This window comes from Chiloscyllium plagiosum, chromosome 33 (genome assembly GCF_004010195.1).
Source record: "Chiloscyllium plagiosum isolate BGI_BamShark_2017 chromosome 33, ASM401019v2, whole genome shotgun sequence".
NCBI classification, from domain to species: Eukaryota; Metazoa; Chordata; class Chondrichthyes; order Orectolobiformes; family Hemiscylliidae; genus Chiloscyllium; species Chiloscyllium plagiosum.
Window position 1 is genome coordinate 1,228,023 of NC_057742.1, and position 13,471 is coordinate 1,241,493.

The 13,471-nt window shown below is 47.8% G+C and overlaps 1 protein-coding gene across 1 annotated transcript in view; it reads right to left on the reverse strand.

Moving 5' to 3' along the window:
* Positions 1–210: 210 nt before the first annotated feature.
* LOC122539706 (tensin-4-like) overlaps positions 211–13,471 on the reverse strand; it is a 36,243-nt gene continuing 22,982 nt past the window's right edge. Inside the window, exons 8-15 of the mRNA XM_043674712.1 lie at positions 12,688–12,816; positions 11,661–11,750; positions 11,149–11,226; positions 10,358–10,438; positions 6,266–6,434; positions 4,576–4,644; positions 2,394–2,420; positions 211–1,120 (exon numbers count right to left, since the gene is read on the reverse strand). Coding sequence (XP_043530647.1) covers positions 979–1,120; positions 2,394–2,420; positions 4,576–4,644; positions 6,266–6,434; positions 10,358–10,438; positions 11,149–11,226; positions 11,661–11,750; positions 12,688–12,816 — 785 coding nt within the window. The 3' untranslated portion in view covers positions 211–978. The remainder of the gene's footprint in view (positions 1,121–2,393; positions 2,421–4,575; positions 4,645–6,265; positions 6,435–10,357; positions 10,439–11,148; positions 11,227–11,660; positions 11,751–12,687; positions 12,817–13,471) is intronic.

Sequence of the window (13,471 nt, forward strand, 5' to 3'; positions counted from 1 at the left end):
TCAGTCAGCACCTTCCAAACCCACAACCACTTCCTTCCAGAAGGACAGGGGCAGCAGATACATGGGACCACCACCCCCTATAATGTTCCCTCCGAGCCACTCCCCATCCTGATTTGGAAATATATCCCCGTTCCTTCACTGTCACTGGGTCAGAATCCTGGAATTCCCTCCCTAAGGACATTGTGGGTCTACCTACAGCACATGGACTGCAGCAGTTCAAGGCGACAGCTTACCCCACCTTCTCAAGGGGCAACTAGGGACGGGCAATAAATACTGGGCCTAGTCACATCCACGTCCCAAGAACTGAAACGGAAGACCAAACCCAGGTTTTCGGGTCTGTTGTCAGAGGGAGTGAAGGAAGAGGAGAAATAAATAAAGAATGAATTCTCTGAATGAGGTGGGTGGTTTAGTAACAGAGAGAGATTGAAGCCAGAGGATTGGAAGGAGGGTTTGGGTAATTAATCAACACAGCAGGTCAATGGATAATTGGTGAGCTGGAGAGATGATCAGTAATCGATATTACTAACTTTACATCGATGTGATAATGCTGTCAGATGTGGGACAGTTTTCATAGACAAGACAGGAAACAGATGGTGCAGTTTGAATGTGATTCCATATAAATGTGACTTTGTAAAAAGCTGTACACATTCCATGCACTGGCAGACAGCAATGGGATATCATTCCAGTACAGCCTCCTGTTTATAACTGGGTGTGAGGCACTTACTAACAAGTCCCTCAATGGCCCCCTCAGTGTTTGGCTAAAGCTGTGAAACGAGTTATGCCAGCTAGCGTTGTGATAGGGCTCCATTAGCTCCTCAGACACTGCCAGTGGGATCGGGGTCTCATTTTGTTAGTGTCACTGTTTGACTGCAGTGCGTCAGCCTCCTGGACATTGAGCACAATGAGCAGGGTCCCAGCACACACTGTGGAGGGCCATAGGCTAGAGCTTTGGAACTCTTCCCCAGTTTCCTGGTTTGATCACATCCTGTTCGGTTCCAGGACAAGTTTAGACACAAGGTTGATAATGAAGTGAGCAGAATGCTCCTGCTCAAACTCTGCAAACAGGTGACAGACATTTTCCAAGGAATTTCCTGGTTTCTTCGCCACAAACGCAAAAAGCCTGAAAGTAAAATAAAAACCAAAGCTGAACAACTTCCTGCATTCAAAATAAAAATTACCTCAAAGCCATCTTCACAATTAACCAATAGGATACGAGTGTCTGATGTCAGAAACACTGCATGTTATTTATGGTTCTGTTATAGACAGTATTAGACTAAAAAAAGAGAAAAAAAAAAATCACAAATTTAATGAAATGTAACAGTTACACAGTTCCCAGGAGGTGAATCGTATCTGGGATGTTAATTTCCACAGGGACTCTGATTCCTCACAGTTCTGTTATTAGCCACTCACTCCCTGACAGAAACTTCCAAGTAATTAAAAGCTTTAAACCTCCCAGACTCAGTCTCTGTGTTTTCACAGAGTCCAATCCTAATTTCCAAGGTATAAATGCTGGAGGTAGATGGAGGGAGGTGCTGGAGGTAGAGTGGTGGGAGGTGCTGGAGGTAGAGTGGTGGGAGGTGCTGGAGGGGTGTTGGGATTAATCGGATAAGTCTTTGCTCCTAATGTATGTGTCCCTTGATCCTAACACGGTTTGCCCTCCTGTAAAACGCGTGACAAAGTGTAACCTGAAATTTAAGCAAGTGGGTGGCCCAAAGATCATGAGGCAGGATTTCTTTATCCCTCTGAGATTAGACCCTTACAAACATGAAGGGGAAAGGAGGCTGGACGAGGAAAGCAGCATGTTTTCGTTGAATGGCCTGAAGTTCATGTCTGCTTGAGAATGTCCTTTGTCTGTCTCCTTGTGGCTGATGGGAGGATAGGAACAGGAGCATACCATTCAGCCCATTGAGCCTAACCCACACTCTATATAACCATTGAATACTTTATTGTCCCCATTGAAACAGAAACAGCGTCAGTTTCCCAGCCCAGACAAGCCTTTTGCCCAGAGACAGTCTCTAGAGCAGGATAACTGCCCTTTGACCTGAGAGCAAAGTGATCAACATTGTTCCATCCAATGGGAATGATGATTCCTGTTTGAGTGAACCAGCCACCTGGTTGAGGTGTTTGATTTGTGGGAGGGGTCACACTGTCCCCTAAAGTGAGGCACATTTCCTGTTAGTGAACTCCGAAACCAGAGCTGAGTGAGCCCTTCATGACAGGGATAGTAAGGGGGTTGGGTTTGGGGTCGGATTTCTACCCTGGGACCCCATCCTGTCCAACAAACTCAAGCTGACCCACACCCAGCTCCCAGAGAGAGGTCAGCTTCAAGTCAAAACACGTCCTCACACCAACGTTTGTAATAATCCATGGTCGTTCGGTGAGTAAACCCTTACCTGGAAGGTTCATTATCCTTACGCCACCTGGAAAACAAAACAGGAAGATGTAAACCTCTCACAGATTCTCAGTTCAGTCATTAACCCCATTACAGTTTTAACTGTTTCACCCACAATCAATTACTTTGACTGTTGCTACATAGACAAGTACACAGCAAGATCCCACAAGAGGAATGCTCTGAACACTCAGCCAATCGACATTCGACAGGATTGACTGAGGAACAAAGATGCAAAAAATCTCAATTCTGATGTTGATGATCAACACCCAGGGTCTCCCCCACATCTCCCCCCTCCCCAGACACAGGAAGTTAATGTCATTAATAGCTCCACTGGAAGGAGCAGGGCAAAGACTATTGAACACACCCAACCTTTGTCTCTGTAACGATGCTTCAGTTGATTGGGCTGGTTTGATAATGTCTCATGTCCAGCTGGTTAATGGTAGCTCAGTGGTTAGCACTGCTCCCTCACAGCGCCAGGGACCCGGGTTTGAGTCCAGCCTCGTGCGACTGTCTGTGTGGAGTTTGCACATTCTCCCCGTGTCTGCGTGGGTTTGCTCCGGGTGCTCCGGTTTCCGCCCACAGCCCAAAGATGTGCAGGTCAGGGTGGGTTGGCCAAGGGAAATGCAGAGTTACAGGGATAGGGTAGGAGATAGAAATGGCTCTGTGTCTCTGACCACCATTCGTAGGGTCAGTGTGGACTCGATGAGTCGAATGGCGTGTCTCCACAGTGTAGGGATTCTATCATTAACCCATTGGGACTCGAGCCTCAGGCAGAGTATTGATCAGCAAACCTCAAACCAATCTCAATCAGGGAGGGATCAACTAACAGTCCAGGCTCCTGGTGGGAACAAAGGGTAAAAACAACGACTGCAGATGCTGGAAACCAGGATCTGGATTAGTGGTGCTGGAAGAGCACAGCAGTTCAGGCAGCATCCGAGGAGCAGTAAAAAACCCCTAGGGCTTTTGCCTGAAACGTCGATTTGCCTGCTCCTCAGATGCTGCCTGAACTGCTGTGCTTTTCCAGCACCACTGATCCAGACCCTGGTGGGAACAGTGCTGATCGGATGGTGCTTGGGAGGGGCAGGAGTTAGGGTGAATCTCTCGTCCCCAAATCAACCTGTTCATTTCTCAGGGGCGGGGGTTGGTTGGTGAATAAGCTCGCACTGGAGGAGGATCCTGATCCTTTGAATTCCGGTCATTTCCGAGCTCCCACTGACCTCACTGGCCCAGGTAGTGATTTTTCACACCCGTCAATCAATTCTGTGGAAGTAACTAATCCATGGGACCACAGTGATGGACAGGAGCTCATGGGGGGGGCGGTGGGGGGGAGAGAAAGGGGAATAGAAAGAGAAGGGAGGGGAAGAAAGCGGGGGGAGGAAGGGGGGGGAAGAAAAGAGGAGGGAGGAAGGAGGGGGCACTGTAAGAGGCATCATCTTCCCAGGACCATGTTCAGCTGATGCCCTTTCCCTCCCACTCTCCTTGGTACCAGATGAATCTCCCCCACCCCATGCTCTAAGTGCAATATTTATCCCACCCCCAGATCTGGATCTTCCCAATCTGCAATGCTGTGGGATCCTGCTGTGACCCTGCTGGCTGCTACACTATGGCAGCGACTGTATTTCAGAAAGTCTTTGATTGATTGTAAAACACTCTGGGACATTCTGCAGTTGTGAAAAGACGCTACACAAATGCAAGTTTTCCTTTCAGTAATGAAGGAAGTGTTCCTTTCCCCTGGATCGGATGATAAATCAGTGAAGTATCTCTGAATGGCTCCCTGTTAGTCACTGATTTTCTGTGGGGGCAGGATAACTGCATCAAGGACATGATTCTGCTTAAACTGATTCAGAAAGGAATCAAATCATTTCTCCTGCTTTGAAATGTTTTTGTCTCTGTCAGGGTGAAGTATGTGGGGTTGGGACATGAACACCCAATCCAGGGTGGAGCTGTGCGCGGTGATCTCAGCTCTATGTCCAAACCTGCCCCATTGCCTTCACAAGAGACTGCTCATGTCAGCATTTCCCATCCCAGCCAGAGGCTGTGATCCCAGCTCTGTTCACCCCCACCCCAGGGAGAGGCTCGGTCTCACCATGCAATGGAGGGGCGGGGGAAATCTGAGGCTAACTCCTCACTCTGCAGCTGCGTTGCAGACTGCACCCAGACTAACACAGTGATTACTGACTTACTTCCTCTGCAGTGGATCCAAACCACAGTGATTGACAGAGTTGGCAGGATAATGTCGTCTGAAAAAAAGTCTTCAAAAGGGAAAGGCAGAAACGATTAAGATGCAGCTTGAAACCACCTCAAACATAAACCCATCACCTCAACTGCTTGAGGTCAAACAGGCAGAGTAACCAGCCCTTTGCATATTAACCCTTTAAAATCTGCTCCCGTGAGGAACAGGGTTGAAGACCTGGAGACAGGGTTCACCCACTGGAACTCTCTGTCCACAGATCCCAAGCCTGCCTTGCAATGCCAGTTACCCCAGCCCCAATTTCACCCACTCTGGGGGTACTCCCTCCAGCACCTGACCCCCCCCCCCATTACTGTCAGAGTCTTGGGGAGGGGGACATTAAACAGGAGCTGCTAATGAGTCACTGGGCAGCACTGGACAGGGGTTACATGGACAGCACAGGAGACACCAGGGTCCAGAGATATCTGAGAACATCAGACCAGGTGATTGGGAAATATTAAAAACACAGTTGGATTAATGATGATTGGACAGTTTTCACAAGTTGACCTTTGAACCCAAATGTCGCTAAAAGTGGTTTTGAACCCACATGGTGCCTGGACCCTCCCCTGGTCAGTCGCTTCAGCGTCTCAGTGACAGAAAAGCCCATTTTCCTCCAAATTGCATTGTGTCCTTGTCTGACCTGGGATTGGGACTCCAACTTTAAGCCTGAAACACTGAGGAAGGAGCTTGTCAGCAAGAGGGAAACAATTAAAAACAGCCCATGTCTTTAACTCCACAGTCACACTGTCCCCTTGCTGGCCATGACTGTTACGGCTCACTTTCAGGGAACACGTAAAATCAACAGGTTTCAGGTGAAAGTGAAACAGGGACACAGGGCGGCCTGGGCCCAGCTGCAGGGAGGGCGGCCTGGGCCCAGCTGCAGGGAGGGCGGCCTGGGCCCTGCTGCAGGGAGGGCGGCCTGGGCCCTGCTGCAGGGAGGGCGGCCTGGGCCCAGCTGCAGGGAGGGCGGCCTGGGCCTAGCTGCAGGGAGGGCGGCCTGGGCCCAGCTGCAGGGAGGACGGCCTGGGCCCAGCTGTAGGGAGGGCGGCCTGGGCCCTGCTGCAGGGAGGGCGGCCTGGGCCCTGCTGCAGGGAGGCGGCCTGGGCCCTGCTGCAGGGAGGCGGCCTGGGCCCTGCTGCAGGGAGGGCGGCCTGGGCCCTGCTGCAGGGAGGGCGGCCTGGGCCCTGCTGCAGGGAGCAGGAAAGCTGCCCTCTCTCTGGGTTGTGCACCCTCGGGGTCTCCCCTTGCCCAGGATTGTCTCAGAAACCCCCTCATGGCCTCTCTTACTCGGGGGATAATCCTGGTCTCACTCATCACAGCCTCGACCAAGATTCAGACTCAGGAAACCGTGCCCCACCCCGCCCCCTCATTCCAACCACTCACCCCATCTCCCTCACCCCCCCAACCCCCTTCCTAACTCCACACCATCCCTCCATAACCCTCAGCCCATCACTCCACACACTCCTGACCCCTCCACTCCCTGCCATGCCTCACCCTCCCTCACCCAGCACACACCTACTCCCACTTCCTCCTCCCCGTCCCCCAAGTTAAAAAATGTTTCTGTGAGGAGGAGGAGGAGGAGGAGGCAGCAGCAGCAAAGCATGGAGAGGCTTCCCTCGTCCAAGGTAGCTGGGGCTACTCACTTCCTCTTGCTGTCGGTCAGGGTGATGCCTTGATCGGTCACTTTGAACTGGACGACCGTGGGCTGAGGCCGTGGCTCCTGTTCTAGGGTTGCAGAGGCTGCCTTGAGAACAGCCTGTGGCCCTGTCAGAGACTCCATGGTTACGGAGCTCAAATACAGAACACAGCATGCTGGGAAAACAAATTAACATCTCATCAACACTTTCCAAATAAAACACAGTCACACCGCATTTCCATAGTACCTTTTACATCTGCAGCGGACCTCCCCAAGTACCTCATACCCAATGGGCAGCCACCGGAGTAATGAGGGAAACACAGCAAACTCCCACAACGTGATAAAGTCCAGTTAATCTGCCCCAGTGATTAGATTACCTACAGTATGGAAACAGGCCGTTTGGCCCAGCAAGTCCATACTGACCCAGACCCATTCCCATACCCTATAGTTTCCCCTGACTAATGCACCAAACACTATGGGCCTTATGGCATGACCAATTCATCCTGACCTGTACATCTTTGGACTGTGGGAGGAAACCCACGCAGACACAGGGAGAATGTGAAAACTCCACACAATCAGTCACCCGAGGCAGGAATCGAACCCGGGACCCTGGCACTGTGAGGCCGCAGTGCTAACCACTGAGCCACCGTGCCACCCCAGGTTGGGGGTGGTCAGGAATAAAATTGCCATGGTTCCTTACTTCTTTGATGTGAGGTGATGGTGGTTTGCTGGATAAATATTGGCGTAGAACTCTCGAGTGAACTTGGAGGTTCAGTTTGCCTTATCGGAGGGAAAAGGTGGGGCCTCAGTTTAAAGTTCTGTCTCAAAGACATGGAAGAAGCTATTTAGGGATGATGCTGTTTTCCAGGATTGACTCATGACTTCTCCTTTTGGAAACTTGTGACTGTGTTTGGACATAACAGGTTCACTGTGGGTGAGTAATTATGTGCACAGGAAACAGCCTAGGGCCGTTACCATGGCAATGTTGTTATGAGGTAACTGTGGAATGGGGGATCCCACAGCAATGATTCTCTGAGCATCGAAATGAACAATTCTTATTCAATTAGGAGTGGGATCTCAGGAAAGGTTTCATCACTTTTGTGAACATTTGTGTTCCAACAGCTGGTAATTGGTGCCCAAATGTTGATATAAAAGTTTAAGAATTTTAGGATTTTCAAAATACACCATCGGTAACCGCCTGGTGCCTACCACCTCAGTCAGTCTCTGGCTCAGGTTGTTAGAAACAAAATTCAATAAAATTTAGACGAGACCACCAAAACTGGAAACAAGGCAATTTATTACGAACTTGCAAGTAAGGGCTTCAATTGCATAAGCAAATGAGCAAATTAGAACTCAGGTTAGTGTACAGTTATACCCTTTGAGCTGAGTGAGGTCATCTCTCCAGACTCCTAATTACCCAATCTCTCTTACTGTGCCAGACCACTGCCCAGCTGCGCTCCACCCTTATTACTTCCCCCTTCCCCAGGTTGGCCACCTTCCTCTCTGTAAGTGCTGACACATTATTTTGTTGACAGTACATCTAGATCTGGTTTAACATCTTGTATCAATTCTGCTGGTACATTCCATCCTCGGACATTTCATTAACTTGTAACATTTTGTAAAGCTCAAGCATTTTGGTTATCTCAGCTTTTTGCTGAAAGCATAATCTTACAAAAAGAACTTTTTGTTATAGTAATTACACATCAAAGTTAGTATTTAATTAACCACAATTATACACTGAAAAGTCCCTAAACACCTGCAGGGTTGATAGTTCTCTTGCTGTACCCCTTTTCTGTACGCTTTTTCTCTATCGGCAAAAACAACACTTTACCCCATTTCTAACAAGGTGAAGGGTTGTTAAGTTAAAGCAAAAACAGTGGATGCTGCCATCTGAAACAAAAGCAGAAAATGCTGGAGAAACTCAGTGGCTCTGGCAGCATCTGTGGAGACAGAAACACAGTTAACATTTCAGGTCTAGCCTGACCCTTCTCTAGAAGTGAAAGGGGCTGGAAAATGGTGATTTTGATGCCATTGACAGAGGGGGAAGAGGAGAATGCGGAACAGTTTGTAATGACCATAAGACCAAGGAGCAGAAATTAAGCCATTCAGCCCATTGAGTCTGCTCTGCCATTCAATCGTGGCTGATAACATTTCTTAACCTCACTGTCCCACTTTCTCCCTGTAACCCTTGATACTCAAGAACCTATCTATCTCTGTCTTAAATATACTCAGTCTTCAGTGGCAATGAATCCCACAGATTCACCACTCTCTGGCTGAAGTGGTTTCTCCTTACCTCTATTCGAAGAGGTCTTCCCTTTACTCTCAGGTTCTGCCCTCGGGTCCTAGCCTCTCCTACATCTTCCCAACATTCACTCTGTCCAGGCCATTCAGTATTCTGTAAGTTTCAGTTAGATCCCCCCTCATCCTTCTAAACTCCATTGAGTATAGACCCAGAATCCTCAAATGTTCCTCACGTGTTAGGATGGTGCCCAGAGCAAAAAGACAAATGCAGGTAAAAGAGGAGGTTAAGATGTAAAATGGATGAAAGCGTGAAGAGGATAAAATGGGTGAACTTTCCTGAGAGCAAAGCGAACAAGACCCAGCCAAAAGAGGGTGCGGGGAATGTAGGAAAACTGGAGGGTAGTGGACAAGCTGGGAGGTTGTGGATTTCGATATGGAGTCTGAGAAGCTGCAAAAGAGTTGCTGTAGTTTACTGCCACCAGTCCTCCTTAATCTGGATGGCCCTGCAGACCCTGTCAGCAGTGCAGGATAGACAGTGGCTACGTCTTAACAGAACAGGCACTTGTCTCAGGCAAAAGATGGTTTACTGCAATGATAGCAATAAATAGTTGGCGTTTATAGAGTCAGGCAGCATGGAAACAGACCCTTCAGTCCAACCAGTCCACGCTGACAATGTTCCCAAACTAAACCAGTCCCACCTGCCTGCTCCTGGCCAGTCTCCCTCCAAACCTTTCCCATTCATGTCCTTATCCAAATGTCTATTAAATGTTGTAACTGTACCCGTATCCACCACTTCCTCTGGCAGTTCATTCCACACAAAACACTAAAATTGTTGCCCTTCATGTCCTTTTTAAATCTTTCTTCTCATCTTAAAACTATGCCCCCTAGTTTTGAAATTTCCCACCTCAGGGAAAATACTTTTGCTATTCACCTCATCTATGCCCCTCATGATTTTATAAATTTCAATAACCTCATCCTTCCAAGGTCCTGTGAAAAATGTCCAAGCCTATTTTTGGAAATCAAACCCTCCATTCCTGACAACATCCTGGTAAATCTTTTCTGAAGCCTCTCCAGTTTAATAATATCCTTCCTATAGTAGGATAACCAGAACTGTACACAGTACTCCAGACAAGGCCTCACCAACGTCCTGTACAACCTCAATGTGACAACCCAACTCCTACACTCCAAGGTCTGAGCAATGAAGACAAGTGTGCTAAACCCCTTCTTAACCACCTTCTTCGCTGTCCACTCCACCTCCAGTTTTGGTGTCATCTGCAAACTTACTAACTGTACCTCTAATGCTTGCATACAAATCATTTATATAAATGACAAAAAGTAGAGGACCCAGCACCGATCCTTGTGGCACTCCACCGGTCACAGGCCTCCAGTCTGAAAAACAACCCTCCACCACCACCCTCTGTCTCCTGCTATGAAGTCAATTTTATATCCAGTTGGTAAGCATACTCTGAATCCTACATGATCTAATTTTACTACCATTAAAAAAAATCTTAAAGACTCTCTGGTGCTAGACAGAATCCTTCAGGTCCCTGCAAAGGCCAGTGTAAAACCCTGGTCTTCACCAGATAGGGTGGAGTTAAAGCAACTTCAACATTAACCCTTTTAGAACCATTACCTTGAACAGCAGTCAGATTCCTTCCCCCAATTTAAATCCCACCTGTTTCTAACAAGAAGCTGATTTGATACAAGTCATATTTTTAAATTCCTCCCAATTATTTACAAGTCACTGCATCTCGGTGACTGACTGTCACTCTGATGTTGCTCCAGATTGTGAGGGAGTGTGGGATCGTTCTGTACCCAGTCTCTGCACTGATACCCTCCCCAGGAGGGAGGCACTGACCTGCACTCTGCTTTCTCGGAGATGAGGTGGAGCTGTCGGTTGAGTCCGGACTACTTCCTTCACTCTTATCATTCAAATAGTCTGTAAGAGAAACAAACAAAGTGTTCAAGGAGGGCAGAGCAGAGAGACCACTCCCTATCCTGGCCGTTTCCCTCTATCCTGTACCTTGTGGCTGTTTCTTTCCTTCAGCAGTCACTCCCCCAACCGCAGCCTCCCCCACCGATACATGCCCTCTCTCACACCAGATTGGAGAACAGGGCTGACCACTCAGGCTCCAGTTGGGGTCTGGCCTCAGCCCAGTTGTATAATTACAGCCCACATGTGGGCTAGGCCTTAGGCTCTATCTGCAGCCTGAGGCACGTCCAATCTCTGTAGCCTTAGTAAGAGCTCGATGTGGCTGGGAGCCCGGGTTTGTCAGTGCCCCGTGGATTTCTCGATGAACACCCCCACAGGGTGGTCCATGCTCTCAGCTCTGATGTGAGATGGGGCCCACGCGGCCTAGTGTCAGAGCAAATTGTCCAGACACTTCAATCTCACTGCAAGTTATCCACCTTTCACTAGCCACTATCAGTATTTGGGCCCTGACCCCATCTTGACCTCTGACCTGACCCCATCCCCTCCCATGGCCCCCAACCGCTCATCTGACCCCTGAACTAACCTCATAACCCCTGGTGTGACCGTACCCTGATCTAGGTCAAGACTCTGGCCCCCTCTCTGACCTTGCCCCACTCAGACCCCTCTCCTGGTCTAGTGACGTTTTCTGACAGGTTTTGATGGTTTTGGTGTCTCACCTTTGTCTGGTAGACGTAGTTTACAAGGTAAGCTCATGGTGGTGATGCAGTGCTGATAGACAAGAGCTGACAGACTCCCTGTTAGACAAACAGATCACTGTTAAAGCAAAAAAGACTGACCAATCCACAACAAGGCCACAGTCTGCTGACAGTCACCTCAGTGTTGATGTGGAAGAGCTGGTGTTGGTCTGGAGTGGAGGAAGTTAAAAATCACAACACCAGATTATCACCAGTTGGACTATAACCTGGAGTTACCTCAGTGTAACGTGTGGGCTGGTTAGTGTACACCACTCTGTGGTGATGTAGTATTGTGTGTGTAAGTAAGGGTCTTGGTTTTTCGATAGAGTTAAAAGGTCCGATGTTTGTTTGTTTTTCTTGACCTGCTACCGTACAGAACCAAACTGCATTTGTGACTGTGTGTAGACACAAAGATACTTTTTACAAATAAACTATATTTTTGAAAAAAAAACTGAAAGTCACACAGAACAATGAAACAGTGAAATGTTTCTTACCAAAATATGGCTCCTGGGGACATCCTTTCAAACACACTCCTTTTCGGGAGAATTCAATCAGAAAATGTCGGATCAAATCAGCAGGAAGATCTGTTTAGAAAGGGGCCAAGGGAATGAGAGAGGAATTGGTGATATCATTTTACATCATAGAATTTATCTAACAATGGTGCTCTCATCTTCAATCTGGTATGTCTGTCTAACTGTCTGCCTGTCGCTCCTCTGTCTGTCTGTCTATCTGTCCATCCATGGTCCCTCAGTCAGTCTGTAGATCCTCTCAAAGATTACTGACCGTATTCCAAGGACACCGTTGTGGTGACCATCTCAGCTCAACTCTCTCACATCACAACTTGTACCCTGTCAGACGGTCATTAACCTGTTAAAAATCATCTCCGGTGACAGGAGGAGATGAAACACTCAGAAATGGGTGATCTGTAACACTAGTTTTCATACAATGCCCCCACGACTGACTGGTACACACACATACACACCTTTTTGGATCAGAAATTGGAGTGTTTGACACCCTATTTGGATCCAGTCATTTCAATCAACTTGCTACACACAGGTATTACCTGCTGTTACCAAGTCAGGTTCAAGCTGGAAGTGTGGCCAGCTCACCCCATTATCCTGCAGCACACTGACACCCACCTTGGAGAACACAGAACCACAAGACGGTCCTTTCCCGTTACTGCCCCCTCCCCAGGTCACTCAGTCATTTTACAAAATCTTGGTGAAGCAGCGCAAATTTAAACAGTAGCTGAGTTTTCAAATGTGTTCCTGATCGTTCCTCTTGGAGGACAGTAGCTATTTTGTTATGAATCAGTAAAAGGTTCCAATTGAGAACATTAACATCAATCAGTCCCATTGTCGCATATACCACACAATTCAGAGTTATTACTTACATAGTCCACAGATATTACTCACAATATGTAACAGTGTTATAATGTGCAATACAGATTGCTAGTCTATAATCGAATTTCAATGTGCCCTGCAATAGTACAGGATGTATATTTGTATACGGAGTACAGACCTGGCTTAGCCTCAGAGTTTCTGAGATCTCCTGAAGAGACTTTTATGGCCAATCCGAATGAACCAACGTACGTGGAGCTTTCTCGAATAACAAAGGCACCCGGCTCCTTGTCTTTCAACATCTCCACAGCTGCCACAAAAACAAACAATAACCAATGAGCCAACTCTCCCCTCCTGTGTTGCAGAGGTAGTGTCCCTACCTCTAGACCCAGAGGCCCAGGTACAAGTCCCACCTGCTCCCAAGGTGTGTAACAACATCTCAAAACAGGTCAATTAAAAAATGTTAATAAAAAATTAAGCAAACTCCCAATTGTCAGGAAACCCATCTGGTTCATGAATATCCTTCAGGAAGGAAGCTGCCATCCTTACCTGGTCTCACCTACACGGGACTCCAGTCCCACAGCAATATGGTTGACTCTTAACTACCCTCTGGGCAATTAGAGATGGGCAGTAAATGCTGGCCTAGACAGCGACACCCTTAACCCATGCACAAATTTCAAAAAGACTTGTGTTTATATAGCAACTTGCACAATCTTGGGACATCCCACAATGCCTTGCAGACAATGAAGCACTTTTGAAGCATTAACACTATACAAGATGTAAAGATTCCCTGCATCGTATTATTAACTAGTTACCCCAGTAATTATCAACCCACTCAGGAGATCGAGTTAACAAATATAGTGGAAGGAATCCAACTATGGAAGACATCACTCTGCACAGGTGCAGTTCCCATCACAAGATATTCGATAAAGATTGGGAGCAGGATTTACTTTCAACATTCACCC